The 15,237-nt window shown below is 52.4% G+C and overlaps 1 protein-coding gene across 1 annotated transcript in view; it reads right to left on the bottom strand.

Annotated features, from left to right (window-relative positions):
- TAF1 (TATA-box binding protein associated factor 1) overlaps nt 1-15,237 on the bottom strand; it is a 303,188-nt gene that overhangs the window by 3,289 nt on the left and 284,662 nt on the right. The window contains exons 38-39 of the mRNA XM_085608461.1: nt 15,064-15,208; nt 7,109-7,292 (exon numbers count right to left, since the gene is read on the bottom strand). Of these exons, the coding sequence (XP_085464587.1) occupies nt 7,109-7,292; nt 15,064-15,208 (329 nt within the window). The remainder of the gene's footprint in view (nt 1-7,108; nt 7,293-15,063; nt 15,209-15,237) is intronic.

The raw sequence follows: 15,237 nt of genomic DNA, 5'->3' as shown, positions 1-15,237 counted from the left end.
CTTTGCCACTGGATTCAAGCTAGCTGAAAAGTTCGCTCCGTCCATCATCTCCTTGTGTTTGCATTCTTGATCTGCCAGGCATCGCCAGCTGAGCTCATCAGCCTGAACTTTAAAGATCCTGCCAGGTGGTTTGGTACCATGTTTCCAAACCTTTTCGACTCGCAACCATCACCACTCGACGGTATTGTTTTGTTTGTGTGTCCTTCAACGCGCTAACTCCAAACTCCTCGATTCCGGTCGTCAACGCGGGCCGCTGGGCCTATCGGCGCCCTTCGGGATTACGGCTAATGGAAAGGACTCCATTTACAAAATGCCCCCGATGTGGAGCTAAACTTCCATGCAGTGACCACCACAAGGTCTGTAACCTTTGCCTCTCGCCAGAACACGAGGAAAAGGATTTGCGAGCCTGTGCCTCTTTCAGATCCAAAAAGACTATCCGTGATCGCCGGGCTCGACGACACGTTATGGCTCAACAGGCTGCTCCGGTGCCAGACGACATTTTCAACGAAGGCCTGATGTTCCAGAGGCAGAAGATTCAGAGGAGCTAGACATCGTCTCCGGAGCCGATGATTCCAATGACCACATCACTCCAGGTCAATGAGTGAGTACAAACGTCCATGCCCCTGTCCCACCCGATAAACAGAAGGCTCCGGTCAAAACTTCGCCTGAAGGCCTTTGTCGAGACAGAGGAACAACTTCAGAAGCCCCGCCTCCGGGCCAGGCTCCACAGACAGGCTTCAAAGACAAAGGAAAAGCCTTCCAGCAGCTCGGGACCGAGCAAGCTGCATATCAGTACCCATAAAACACCTTTGGTACCTGTATATACTTTCAAATGCAAGACTGTTCAAGGAAATGCAGTCGTGCTTGCAATAGCAGATGTTACAGCTTTGTATCACTTTTAAATGCAGTCTGTATAATACAGTAAGTACTTTCAGATTACGTTTGGGCTACTTTGAGTACTGGAGGTGGTGATAACACACCTTAGGATCTCTACATACAAACTAAGTACAACTTTTATACTTTGCAATTGAGTTTGCTGTTCTCCATACATTAACAGTTCCACACTTAGAACATTCTTAGGCCCAAAATCTTATAACATGGGTTCCAATGGGAGAAAAATGAGTGAGCTTTGGGGGTTAGGACCAAGGTTCCCCAAGGTCTAGATGGGCACTCAAGTTGCACCACCAGCAGCACTGGGGCGGCTGGGTGCAGGGGCCCAATGTTAGCCAATGGGGCTAAGGGGGCCTTCGTTCAGGGACTGCTGACAAGCAGGCCACTCGGGTGTGGGAGCAAATCTCCTAAGTTTAAGGTCAGCACTGCAGGGGCCAACGGCCAGCAGAGGTGCTGCACCGCCAGTGGCACTGGGGCGGTTGGGTGCAGGGTGCAAAACAGACTTTGGGGACCCTGTGCTTTCCAATGGAGACCTTTGGTTTAGGAAAGATGCTGAAGGCTCAGGCGGGGAGACTTCTTGAAGGTAACCTCTGGCTGGAGTGGTAAGTTGGGATCTTGGGGGATGCCTGGACACCGTCGGTTGGGCCACCCAAGGACGTGGGGGCGTCGGGTGAATGGGTGTCTTCTGGCATCGGGTTTTCTTACCAGCTCCAGTCGCGGTCGGGGGGGAACCTTCAAGTTGAGGCTGCAGGCGTCGTCAGGAGTCTTGAGGGAGGTCGGGCATCACCAGATCTCAGGTCAGAATCGCTGGGGAGACCTTTTTTGGGTGTTGGGCCACTCTAACTCGGGCCGTGGGCGCCGGGTGCAGAATAGCGGAGTCAATGGAATCCGGATACTGGAGGCGATTCTTTGGGTGAGCAAATCTGGAGCTCACTGGAGACAGTCTGGGAAGGTCGCAGAGTAGGTCCTCTGGGGGTTGCTGGCTGCTGGACTCGCTGGGGTTCTTGCTTTAGGCAGGTCGTAGACGGGACAGCGGGTAGGGCTGGGGCTAAGGCAGTTGGTGTCCTCTTCTCCTTCCTGGGTCAGCATGGCTCTTTGGTCCTTCTTTCCTCCTCGAATTTGTAGAGGCAAGGTTCAGGGTTGCCCCTAAATAGGTTTAGGGGAGTTAAAGGGGTGTACAGGTCGGGACCAATAGGCCCCTTCCTTGGGGTGGGTACACTCCCTATTATGCCACCCTCCAGTGGGAGGGGCCATGTGCCTCTTCCTAATTGGCTGAGTCCCCTCATCTTCAAGAAGGAGGGGACTGAAGTGTGTTCATCACCTCGCTTCCCCCACCTGCGGAGTGAGGTTGGCATGGGTGGGAACACCTCTCTTCAAAGCTTGATTCTCCCGCTGATTCTCCTGCCCAAAGTGGGAGTCAGAACCGGTGGGTGCCAGTTGCTGGGGGCAGTAAAAGGCAAGGACAGCATCCAAAGGCCTTTGAAGCTTCTGCTTTCCTGGGCACAGTCCATCCTGGGGGAGGAGGCATGACACCTCTGCTTGGATGGGCTTGGTTTCTGGACCTAGAGAGCGGTGGCCTCTACCCAGGGGTCCAGAAACCCCTGGGTAGAGGCCTGGGGGTGGAAAATGGCAGGCAGCCATTCACAAACCACACCATGGCTGGTCAGGGGGAATCTCTACGATGGCATCAGTGTGGGTTTAATGTGCTGAGATGTTTGCTACCAAACTTCCCAGATTTCAGTTAAGCCATTATGGAGCTGTGGTGTTCGAAGTTACCAACTCCTAGACCATATACTCTTTATGGCTTTACTACACTTACAATGTCTAAGAATTGACTTAGACACTGTAGGGTTACAGGGCTCATGCCTCTGTACCCTCACCTTAGGGCTAGTGCACCCTGCTGGAGGGGTGGCTTACCTAGGCTTTAGGCAGTGGATTGCAGGCTTGGCACCGAGGAATGTGTGCCATGTCGACTCTTCACTTCTCTCTGCACCAAAACATGCAGTGGCAGTGTGTGTGGGTTAAAGTGCAGGGCCTCTAAGGGTGGCACAATAGGTGCTGCAGCCCTTGGGCACTTTCCTACAATAAACTAAAGCGGTTTGGAGCCTGATGCCCCACGGGCAGGAGCCTGAGCAAAGCGTTGTCCCTGGTGAACTGCGTGAAGTCTGCTTGATCCACGTCCTGGGCCACGAAAGGACTGGGGTGGCTGCTGTGAGGCTGGCGGGGCCTGGCGCTGTCTGTATGTCAGACCTGTGGAGCGACTTCCGAAGGAGCAAAACTGATAGGGACATTGAGGAGGGGGGTGGAAAGTCCCAAGCAATTAGTAGTGGCTCTGCTTTCCTTAAAGCTTTGAAGGGCAGAGTCAGCTTTTTTTGTCAAGTATGCAGCACCCATTGAAAGGCATATTCATAAGGGATGCCTGCACATCTCCAGAAACTAAAGTAGATTGCATCAATGCATGTCAGCAAAGCACCACTACACGCCAAAAGCAGAATCCAGGCCAGCCATAACCACATACCTGGCTACATCCTAGACGAACGGAATAGTTTGAGCCAAAGAAGTCCAACATTCTTCCGGAAGCTCTCACTGGCAATGTCCCACAGGGCATACGTATAACGAACTAAGAGACAGACCGCACTGAGTGCCCTCAATGCCAAGCAGGCAGAGGAGAGGAGAGCACCTGCTTCCAGAAAAGCCTCAATAGGTTTTGACTCCCTGTTTGAAGGACATGTAAGGAAAACATTAGGATTTACTTTTCTAGTGGAAGCCAGGACCATCTAACTCTCAGGAACAGGATGCTGTGTACGTAAATCTGGCTGACCAGGCACCAGCTTGTAGCATCTGGCCACCTGCCCGCTCATTGGTGAGAAGAGCACCAGGCACCAACTTGTGGCATCTGGCCACCTGCCCGCTCATTGGTGAGAAGAGCACCAGGCACCAGCTTGTGGCATCTGGCCACCTGCCCGCTCACTGGCAGGAAGAGCACCAGGCACCCGCTTGTGGCATCTGGCCACCGGCCCGCTCACTGGTGGGAAGAGCACCAGGCACCAGCTTGTGGCATCTGGCCACCTGCCCGCTCATTGGTGAGAAGAGCACCAGGCACCAGCTTGTGGCATCTGGCCACCTGCCCGCTCACTGGCAGGAAGAGCACCAGGCACCAGCTGTTGGCATCTGGCCACCGGCCCGCTCACTGGTGGGAAGAGCAAGGCTTAGCCCAAGTCCCGAAATTGGTGTCAATCAGGGCTTCATTAAATGGAAGTCAGGCTTCAGATGGGGCTGGCTCAGGGAGCAAAGCCTCAGTAAGGACATGGGCCTTTAGTACAAGAAAAGGCTTTTGAATGTCCCGAGCCTCAGCTGCACGTCTACCTCCTACAGCAGATGAAACTCTTCTCCATTGGAGGTCCAGGGGCAAAATCCACAGCGTAGAAAGGGAGTATCAATCTCACTTCCTCCTGCAAATCCATGTACACACTGGCATCGTCACGTGGAGTGAAAACATCAAGGTGGTGGCAAACATTTGTCTGAATCTGAGCCAAAAGGACGATGGCGCCACTGAGGAAGCATTGTGTCTTCACAGCGCACAGGAACCGGACGCGCTGAAGTGGAGTAATGGCGCAATCTTGGTCGAGATGAATTCGGTTTGTGGTCGGACACCATAGCTGGCAGAGGGCCAAGCTCCAGTGGCAGCAACATCGGGATGGTGTAGATGAAGAAGGAACTGGTGCAGAGTCTGTGAGGAACCAGGGGGTAGGATTGAGGGACTCAGATGGCTCCTGACTGGTGGCCCTAATCAATCCTGGGGGCCCAAAGGTGAGCTAGAGGGAGTTGGAAGAGTGCCAAAAATACACATCTGGGCTTCTTTAAAGGCCTTGATTTGCTGTGGCATCGCCGATGGCCGAGGAAAGTTGCTGAGCAGCAGGACAAGTTGTGGAATCGGCTATTCGATCAGGGATTAGGAGCAAGAACGGCTGGCTTCTTGACCCCCCCCCCCCCCCCCACTTCCCCAGACTGCTCTTTGGACAGAGTGTGGTGGGATGGGGTAGAGTCCAGCTTTCACCGCTTCTGCTTCTTCTTAGACTTTCACTAATCGTATGACAAACTGTGAAGAAGACCTGCTGCGGGACCGGGCCTGTGCCCTTGACCGGGACTTGTGCAAGGCTCATGGCTTCTTTCAGTGTTCAGTGACATTCAGCTTCACTACATGGCCTGAGACCCCTTTTGGGTGCATGAGAGCACATTTCCCCCGCACACTTTGGAGTTGTGACCCAAGCCCAAACACCAGGCCTCGTGCGGTCAATAACTATTATCTGTTTACGTCAGTCACTGCATGCTTTGAGCTCTATAATCTTCAGTGGGGACATCATTTCCTTGCACACTGGAAAAAAGTATATGAAAGGATTTCTCACTCGCCATAAAAAGGGAGCGGAGCTCTGGATCTATATGCAGTTCTGCTTAGTCACTTTCGGAGCAGAAAGATGTTTTTTTTCTCGCCTGGGTGTTGGACCATTAATTTGTCCTTTGGAGATTCTTTTTTGCTCTTTGGACCTGCAACTAGCATATTGCGAATATTGGGACAGTGATAAATGGGAACATTCCAAGTACTTAAGTGTGTATGGTTCCTGGGATTGTGGAACTGTTGCGACGTGAACCCACTGGATCTCAGCTGTGCCATTAATAACCCGGTTTTGGCGTTAATTTATCTGATTGGATGGAACTCTGCCTTTCAGTATGAAAGTTTAAAAGATTGGTGAACACTCAGGAAGATACCTTTTTTTTTTTTGGTCTCCGTTACAATTCAGTGCCCTGAAGAAGTCCTGGTTCAGGACGAAACGCGTCGGCTGGTCTTTCTGTAGAGTCATATGAACTGAATGTCATGTCTCTTGAAATTATCATAAAAATGAATATAAGGAATGATCTCTGAAGAAATTTTATAATTACAAATGAATTCTGTGTCCTTAAGTTTCTCGTGTGGTGCACCTCTCTTCTGTTGGTATATACTCTGATTCCTAAGGGAATAGGCATTGTAACAGTGGGTGCCATTGAGTGTGCACACGAATTTCCCTTAAATAGAGGGTTGGTACTGTGAGAGTAACAATAGGTTAGGTGCTGGTCAATTGAAGGCTCCACTGTTACTGCTGTTCTAAAGATGTTAATGAAGGGCTGTACAATGCCAACTAGCAGACCTAATTCCCTGAGGTACCTATGGACTCAAGCTGCCCTACAATGTGGCACACATTTTAGAGCCATTAAGAGGCCTTTTGTTTCTTAAGTTTTTAACAATGAAAAAATAGATATGCAAAAAGTTTTTTTAAAAGGCACTTACATTAAAATATTCTATACTAAATATCTTGTTTGTAGGTAAAATAATACATAGTTGTTTGCACAGGTGGTAGTGTAGGCCTCACACCAGTGATGCCAGGAGTGGGGCTGGAAAACAAAGGAAGAAGACAGAGATAACTTTATGGAATAAGTTTTTAACCTTAACTAAATATACAGAGGGAATATAAAAAATGCCTCCCTTCCACTACTGACGATGAAAGAGAATTCAGTAGGAAATAGTAATGATGTCATGTCTGCCCTTCTGCCGGCCATGTTTATTGAAAGAACATAGTATAGTGTTTGCAGTGTTCAAAAGACTCATATGGTGAGGTTCAGGTACAACTTGACAGCGGGTAGTACCTTCGTCCAGTGACGGAGTCCTCTTTGCATGATGATACTTATAGCTTTGCTATTCCCGTTATAAATGCTGCATTACAAGTACCAAACTGCAGAAACAAGACCTCTGAAGCCACTGTTGCTTTACATGGGACTGATCGCTTATCAAGTGATGACCACCTTTTCATGGAGGCATAGAGAGTCGTAGCTGTGCAAACGGTTTAAGGCATTCCGGTCCATGTGAGTGGATATTTTTTGTTCAGTAGCCACAAGAAGACCATATTCAGGACATCATCTTTGTCATCATCTGCCTTTCAGTTTAAGTAAGATCCGGGAACAACGTAAAAGGTCTTGATTGCACGTCATTGACAGACTGATGCATAGCTCAGTGTTGGCATTATGTTGAAAACCAAGCGCCGACCTTAGTGCAGGCAAGCAACAGTAAATGCGAACAGACGAGGACTGAGAGACACAAGAGAACGACCAAGTTGAAAACAGCAGCTGGCTTAAGAAGAAAATAACCTCTGGGAAGCTTGGTAAATGCCCCTGTCACAGTACTTGCCTGATGTTACTGTCCTCAATCACGTGTGTGATGCCCCCACCATCTCCTCCATAGGACATCATGCTTTCGTCGTTGTCCATGCTCATGCCCATGCGTGTGTTCTCCTGCAACATGTGGGGCTGTTTGTGTCTCATCCCACGAGACTCCAGATCAGAGTCGCTGCCGCTCTCACTGAGCTGGATGGCTGGAAGAGATGAAGACAACAATCAGCAGCAGAATCGAATCAACGCAGCAAACATAAATCTGCCAATCGGAGCAGAGAAAAGGAAACAATAACAGTTACTTTGGGGGATCGACACATAAATGGAGACGAGGACAACACTTGTTCAGACCGGCCAGATCAGATCAAGAGAAATGAGGACAATGGTTGCACATGGGACGGCATCAACTGAGCTCGGTTCTGATGTTAGGGGGGCCCCCAACATGCACCCTTTTCGAGTGACAAAGCCTCCTGTCTTCGGGACCCAATCTATGCTTTGACTGTCTTGCACGGGCACAGACATTTTTATCTGTATCCTTGTAGTGGGGGAATGGTCCATTCAGCCTTGGATAATGGGGGTCTTACCTTTTTACATGTCTCAGACATCTTTGCCGGATGCCTCTTGAGTGTGGGTTTGTTTGATTATAACTGGGCAGGGGGGTCTCAGACATGTATGCCGAATGCCTCTTGAGTGTGAGTTTGTTTGATTATAACTGGGTGGGGGGTGCCGAGTTCCACAGGACCCCATGTATATGTGCTGCACAAGGTGGCAGTCTTCTTTGTGCTAAGTGCTGGTGATACCCATCTCGAACACCACAGCTGTGTAGGCTGAAGTCGTAGTGGCAGGGAGGGGTCCAGCAATACCAGTCCCTTTGTTTTTACATAGGTCCCCTCACCCCTCCCTTGTTTCCTGTATTGTGGCCAACTCGCCTGAAAAGAGAGCCTCCAGACATGGAGGATACACATCACAGCTGAGCCAGCTCAAACTAGTCTCAGAGGCTGCCAGGGCAGGAATCTCGCAAATGTGGTCATCAAAAGGATGAGAAAGTGTCCCAGAGGACTGGAGGGGTCAGACCTCTTCAAACCACAGGTCACTGGTTGGCTCGGGCTGTGCACCTTGGGCCATTAGATAAAGATAAGTACTCTCCCCCTCCCCGGCCCCCCCCCCCCCCCAGCCTATGTTTGGCTCATCTGTTTCCCAGACCCCCAGAAGGTTTACAGATCAGTAAAAGCAGCAAGACCAGGAAGACCGGGACCACAAGTAGAGCTTCTCTGCAGCTGCCATTCCTCCTCTGGTCCTTGACTTGGAAAGGAGGAAGACCAGGACCACACGTAGAGCTTCTCTGCAGCGGCCATTCCTCCTCTGATCCTTGACTTGGAAAGGAGGAAGACCAGGATCACAAGTAGAGCTTCTCTGCAGCTGCCATTCCTCCTCTGGTCCTTGACTTGGAAAGGAGGAAGACCAGGATCACAAGTGGAGCTTCTCTGCAGCTGCCATTCCTCCTCTGATCCTGGACTTGGAAGGGAGGAAGACCGGGACCACAAGTAGAGCTTCTCTGCAGCTGCCATTCCTCCTCTGATCCTTGACTTGGAAGGGAGGAAGACCAGGACCACACGTAGAGCTTCTCTGCAGCTGCCATTCCTCCTCTGGTCCTTGACTTGGAAGGGAGGAAGACCGGGACCACAAGTAGAGCTTCTCTGCAGCTGCCATTCCTCCTCTGATCCTTGACTTGGAAGGGAAGAAGACCAGGACCACAAGTAGAGCTTCTCTGCAGCGGCCATTCCTCCTCTGATCCTGGACTTGGAAGGGAGGAAGACCGGGACCACAAGTAGAGCTTCTCTGCAGCGGCCATTCCTCCTCTGATCCTGGACTTGGAAGGGAAGAAGACCAGGACCACAAGTAGAGCTTCTCTGCAGCGGCCATTCCTCCTCTGATCCTGGACTTGGAAGGGAGGAAGACCGGGACCACAAGTAGAGCTTCTCTGCAGCTGCCATTCCTCCGCTGATCCTTGACTTGGAAGGGAGGAAGACCAGGACCACACGTAGAGCTTCTCTGCAGCGGCCATTCCTCCGCTGATCCTTGACTTGGAAGGGAGGAAGACCAGGACCACACGTAGAGCTTCTCTGCAGCTGCCATTCCTCCTCTGGTCCTTGACTTGGAAGGGAGGAAGACCGGGACCACAAGTAGAGCTTCTCTGCAGCTGCCATTCCTCCTCTGATCCTTGACTTGGAAGGGAAGAAGACCAGGATCACAAGTGGAGCTTCTCTGCAGCTGCCATTCCTCCTCTGATCCTGGACTTGGAAGGGAGGAAGACCGGGACCACAAGTAGAGCTTCTCTGCAGCTGCCATTCCTCCTCTGATCCTTGACTTGGAAGGGAGGAAGACCAGGACCACACGTAGAGCTTCTCTGCAGCTGCCATTCCTCCTCTGGTCCTTGACTTGGAAGGGAGGAAGACCAGGACCACAAGTAGAGCTTCTCTGCAGCGGCCATTCCTCCTCTGATCCTGGACTTGGAAGGGAGGAAGACCGGGACCACAAGTAGAGCTTCTCTGCAGCTGCCATTCCTCCGATGATCCTTGACTTGGAAGGGAGGAAGACCAGGACCACACGTAGAGCTTCCCTGCAGCTGCCATTCCTCCTCTGATCCTTGACTTGCAAGGGAGGAAGACCAGGACCACAAGTAGAGCTTCTCTGCAGCGGCCATTCCTCCTCTGATCCTGGACTTGGAAGGGAGGAAGACCAGGACCACAAGTAGAGCTTCTCTGCAGCGGCCATTCCTCCTCTGATCCTGGACTTGGAAGGGAGGAAGACCGGGACCACAAGTAGAGCTTCTCTGCAGCGGCCATTCCTCCTCTGATCCTTGACTTGGAAGGGAGGAAGACCAGGACCACACGTAGAGCTTCTCTGCAGCGGCCATTCCTCCGCTGATCCTGGACTTGGAAGGGAGGAAGACCGGGACCACAAGTAGAGCTTCTCTGCAGCGGCCATTCCTCCGCTGATCCTGGACTTGGAAGGGAGGAAGACCGGGACCACAAGTAGAGCTTCTCTGCAGCTGCCATTCCTCCTCTGATCCTGGACTTGGAAGGTAGGAAGACCGGGACACAAGTAGAGCTTCTCTGCAGCTGCCATTCCTCCTCTGATCCTGGACTTGGAAGGGAGGAAGACCAGGACCACAAGTAGAGCTTCTCTGCAGCGGCCATTCCTCCTCTGATCCTTGACTTGGAAGGGAGGAAGACCGGGACCACAAGTAGAGCTTCTCTGCAGCTGCCATTCCTCCTCTGATCCTGGACTTGGAAGGGAGGAAGACCTGGACCACAAGTAGAGCTTCTCTGCAGCGGCCATTCCTCCTCTGATCCTGGACTTGGAAGGGAGGAAGACCAGGACCACAAGTAGAGCTTCTCTGCAGCGGCCATTCCTCCTCTGATCCTTGACTTGCAAGGGAGGAAGACCAGGACCACAAGTAGAGCTTCTCTGCAGCTGCCATTCCTCCTCTGATCCTGCACTTGGAAGGGAGGAAGACCGGGACCACAAGTAGAGCTTCTCTGCAGCGGCCATTCCTCCTCTGATCCATGACTTGGAAGGGAGGAAGACCGGGACCACAAGTAGAGCTTCTCTGCAGCTGCCATTCCTCCTCTGATCCTGGACTTGGAAGGGAGGAAGACCAGGACCACAAGTAGAGCTTCTCTGCAGCGGCTATTCCTCCTCTGATCCTTGACTTGGAAGGGAGGAAGACCGGGACCACAAGTAGAGCTTCTCTGCAGCTGCCATTCCTCCTCTGATCCTGGACTTGGAAGGGAGGAAGACCTGGACCACAAGTAGAGCTTCTCTGCAGCGGCCATTCCTCCTCTGATCCTGGACTTGGAAGGGAGGAAGACCAGGACCACAAGTAGAGCTTCTCTGCAGCGGCCATTCCTCCTCTGATCCATGACCTGGAAGGGAGGAAGACCGGGACCACAAGTAGAGCTTCTCTGCAGCTTCCATTCCTCCTCTGATCCTGGACTTGGAAGGGAGGTAGACCGGGACCACAAGTAGAGCTTCTCTGCAGCTGCCATTCCTCCTCTGATCCTGGACTTGGAAGGGACGAAGACCGGGACCACAAGTAGAGCTTCTCTGCAGCTGCCATTCCTCCGCTGATCCTTGACTTGGAAGGGAGGAAGACCGGGACCACAAGTAGAGCTTCTCTGCAGCTGCCATTCCTCCTCTGATCCTTGACTTGCAAGGGAGGAAGACCAGGACCACAAGTAGAGCTTCTCTGCAGCTGCCATTCCTCCTCTGATCCTGCACTTGGAAGGGAGGAAGACCGGGACCACAAGTAGAGCTTCTCTGCAGCTGCCATTCCTCCGCTGATCCTGGACTTGGAAGGGAGGAAGACCAGGACCACACGTAGAGCTTCTCTGCAGCGGCCATTCCTCCGCTGATCCTGGACTTGGAAGGGAGGAAGACCAGGAGCACACGTAGAGCTTCTCTGCAGCGGCCATTCCTCCGCTGATCCTGGACTTGGAAGGGAGGAAGACCGGGACCACAAGTAGAGCTTCTCTGCAGCGGCCATTCCTCCTCTGATCCTGGACTTGGAAGGGAGGAAGACCGGGACCACAAGTAGAGCTTCTCTGCAGCTGCCATTCCTCCTCTGATCCTGGACTTGGAAGGGAGGAAGACCAGGACCACAAGTAGAGCTTCTCTGCAGCGGCTATTCCTCCTCTGATCCTTGACTTGGAAGGGAGGAAGACCGGGACCACAAGTAGAGCTTCTCTGCAGCTGCCATTCCTCCTCTGATCCTGGACTTGGAAGGGAGGAAGACCGGGACCACAAGTAGAGCTTCTCTGCAGCTGCCATTCCTCCGCTGATCCTTGACTTGGAAGGGAGGAAGACCAGGACACAAGTAGAGCTTCTCTGCAGCTGCCATTCCTCCGCTGATCCTCGACTTGGATTTGTTTCTGTGGTCAGTTCCGCGTCATCACGCCTTGGGGACTTGACCCTTCACAAGGCATGTGAAGTCCAGCTGTGTCCTGGCCCCTTTGGTGCACAGAAAAGGTAAACAGGAGAGCCCCTATGGGCTTATATTGGGGATGAAGCAGGCTCACCCTTCTGGCCTTTTGAAATCAGTGTAACAGCTCCTCGACCCATGGTAGTTTTTGCTTGTTCTGGTCACCTGGGTTGGAGTGATCTTGTGGCATTGGTAAGTCACTGTTCCTTCAGATCCCCAACGCCCATCCGGCAGTGCCTTGTGCGTTATTCCTCTGAATCAGAGCCCATCCTCCTGACAGGGACAGTCCAGCTCCTTGTGTGGACAGGTGTGTCTTCCTCCCTTCCAAGTCAAGGATCAGAGGAGGTCCTCGGATCTAGAGGAGGGATGGCAGCTGCAGAGAAGCTCTACTTCTGGTCCTGGTCTTCCTCCCTTCCATGTCCAGGATCAGAGGAGGAATGGAAGCTGCAGAGAAGCTCTACTTGTGGTCCCGGTCTTCCTCCCTTCCAAGTCAAGGATCAGAGGAGGAATGGCAGCTGCAGAGAAGCTCTACTTGTGGTCCCGGTCTTCCTCCCTTCCAAGTCAAGGATCAGAGGAGGAATGGCCGCTGCAGAGAAGCACTACTTGTGGCCCTGGTCTTCCTCCCTTCCAAGTGCAGGATCAGAGGAGGAATGGCAGCTGCAGAGAAGCTCTACTTGTGGTCCCGGTCTTCCTCCTCAAACGACTACAACGCATCCAAAACGCCTCGGCACGACTGATCCTCGACGTACCACGCCACAGCCACATCACCCCCCACCTGAGAAACCTGCACTGGCTCCTCTTCAACAAGAGGATATCCTTCAAGCTCCTCATCCACGCGCACAAGGCACTCCACAAGACCGGCCCTGCCTACCTCAACAGACGTCTCTCCTTCTACATCTCCAACCGCCAGCTCCGCTCCGCCGACCTCTCACTAGCCACCGTCCCGCGCATCCGAAGAACTACCACCGGCGGGAGATCCTTCTCCCACCTCGCCGCCAAAACTTGTAACACCCTCCCACTGAGCCTACGACAGACCCAAGACCTGTTGACCTTCAGGAGAACACTCAAGACCTGGCTGTTCGATCAGTAGCATGCCCCGCTCCCCCCAGCGCCTTGGGACCCTCGCAGGTATGTAGTGTGCTTTACAAACGACTGATTGATTGATTGAGTCCGAGTGTACAGCAGCACCTAGAACTGGTCCGGTACGCTGTGAAGCGAGGAGCCAGAGTGTGCAGCAGAACCTAGAACTGATCCGGAACACTGTAAAGAGAGGAGCCTGAGTGTGCTGCAGCAGAATCTAGAATGGATCCAGTACACTGTGAAGCGAGGAGCCAGAGTGTAGCGCAGAACCTAGAACGGATCCAGCACACTGTGAAGCGAGGAGCCAGAGTGTGCTGCAGAACCTAGAACTGATCCAGAACACTGTGAAGCAAGGAGCCAGAGTGTGCAGCAGAACCAAGAACCGATCTGGTACACTGTGAAGAGAGGATCCCAAGTGTGCTGCAGCACCTAGAACTGATCCAGTACACTGTGAAGCGAGGAGCCAGAGTGTGCAGCAGAACCAAGAACCGATCTGGTACACTGAAGAGAGGAGCCTGAGTGTGCTGCAGCAGAACCTAGAATGGATCCGGAACACTGTAAAGAGAGGAGCCAGAGTGTGCTGCAGCAGAACCAAGAACCAATCTGGTACACTGTGAAGAGAGGATCCCAAGTGTTTTGCAGCACCTAGAACTGATCCGGTACACTGTGAAGAGAGGAACCAGAGTGTGCAGCAGAACCTAGAACTGATCCAGCACACTGTGAAGAGAGGAGCCAGAGTGTGCTGCAGAACCTAGAACGGATCCAGTACACTGTGAAGAGAGGGGCCAGAGTGTGCTGCAGCACCTAGAACTGATCCGGTACACTGTGAAGAGAGGAGCCAGAGTGTGCTGCAGCACCTAGAACTGATCCGGTACACTGAAGAGAGGAGCCAGAGTGTACAGCAGAACCTAGAATGGATCCAGTACACTGTAAAGAGAGGAGCCAGAGTGTGCTGCAGAACCTAGAACGGATCCGATACATTGTGAAGAGAGGAGTCAGGATGTACTGCAGCATCTAGAACTGATCCAGTACACTGAATCGAGGAGCCAGAGTGCAGCACCTAGAACTGATCCAGAACACTGAAGCGAGGAGCCAGAGTGTGCTGCAGCAGATAGCACTGATCTGGTACACTGTGAAGAGAGGAGCCAGAGTGTGCAGCAGAACCAAGAACCGATCTGGTACACTGCGAAGCGAGGAGCCAGAGTGTGCTGCAGAACCTAGAACGGATCCAGTACACTGTGAAGAGAGTAGCCAGAGTGTGCAGCCGCGGCTAGCACTGATCTGGTACACTGTGAAGAGAGGAGCCAGAGTGTGCAGCCGCAGCTAGCACTGATCTGGTACACTGTGAAGAGAAGAGCCAGAGTGTGCTGCAGCACCTGGAACTGATCCAGCACACTGTGAAGCGAGGAGCCAGAGTGTACAGCAGAACCTAGAACTGATCCAGCACACTGTGAAGCGAGGAGCCAGAGTATGCAGCAGAACCAAGAACCGATCTGGTACACTGCGAAGCGAGGAGCCAGAGTGTGCTGCAGAACCTAGAACGGATCCGGTACACTGTGAAGACAGGAGCCAGAGTGCGCTGTGAAACCTAGAACAGATCCAGTACACTGTGAAACAAAAGAGCCCAAGTGTGCCGCAGCACCTAGAACGGATCCAGTACACTGTAAAGAGAGGAGCCCGAGTGTGCTGCTGCACGTAGCACTGATACGGTACACTGTGAAGCGAGGAGCCAGAGTCCGCTGTGAAACCTAGAACGGATCCGGTACACTGTGAAGCGAGGAGCCAGAGTCCGCTGTGAAACCTAGAACGGATCCGGTACACTGTGAAGAGAGCAGCCAGAGTGCGCTGCCAAACCTAGACCCAAATGAGAGTGCATGTGGGATTTAGAAGAACATAAAAACACAGCATACCTGAGAAGGGGTTATCGCCTTCTTCATCACTTCCATCATCATCCTCTCCATCAGACATGCGCAAGTCTTCGTACAGGACACTAGCTTGAGGGTGCCGTATGGAGCCCTCCTCTTCATCGCCGAGGTCACCATCGTCATCCATCTCCTGGTAGCACAAGAAATACAACAAAGAGG

This window comes from Triturus cristatus, chromosome 5_2 (genome assembly GCF_964204655.1).
Source record: "Triturus cristatus chromosome 5_2, aTriCri1.1, whole genome shotgun sequence".
NCBI lineage: Eukaryota > Metazoa > Chordata > Amphibia > Caudata > Salamandridae > Triturus > Triturus cristatus.
The sequence above is the reverse complement of the archived record's forward strand: the minus strand, read 5'-3'. Positions and strand labels throughout refer to the sequence as shown.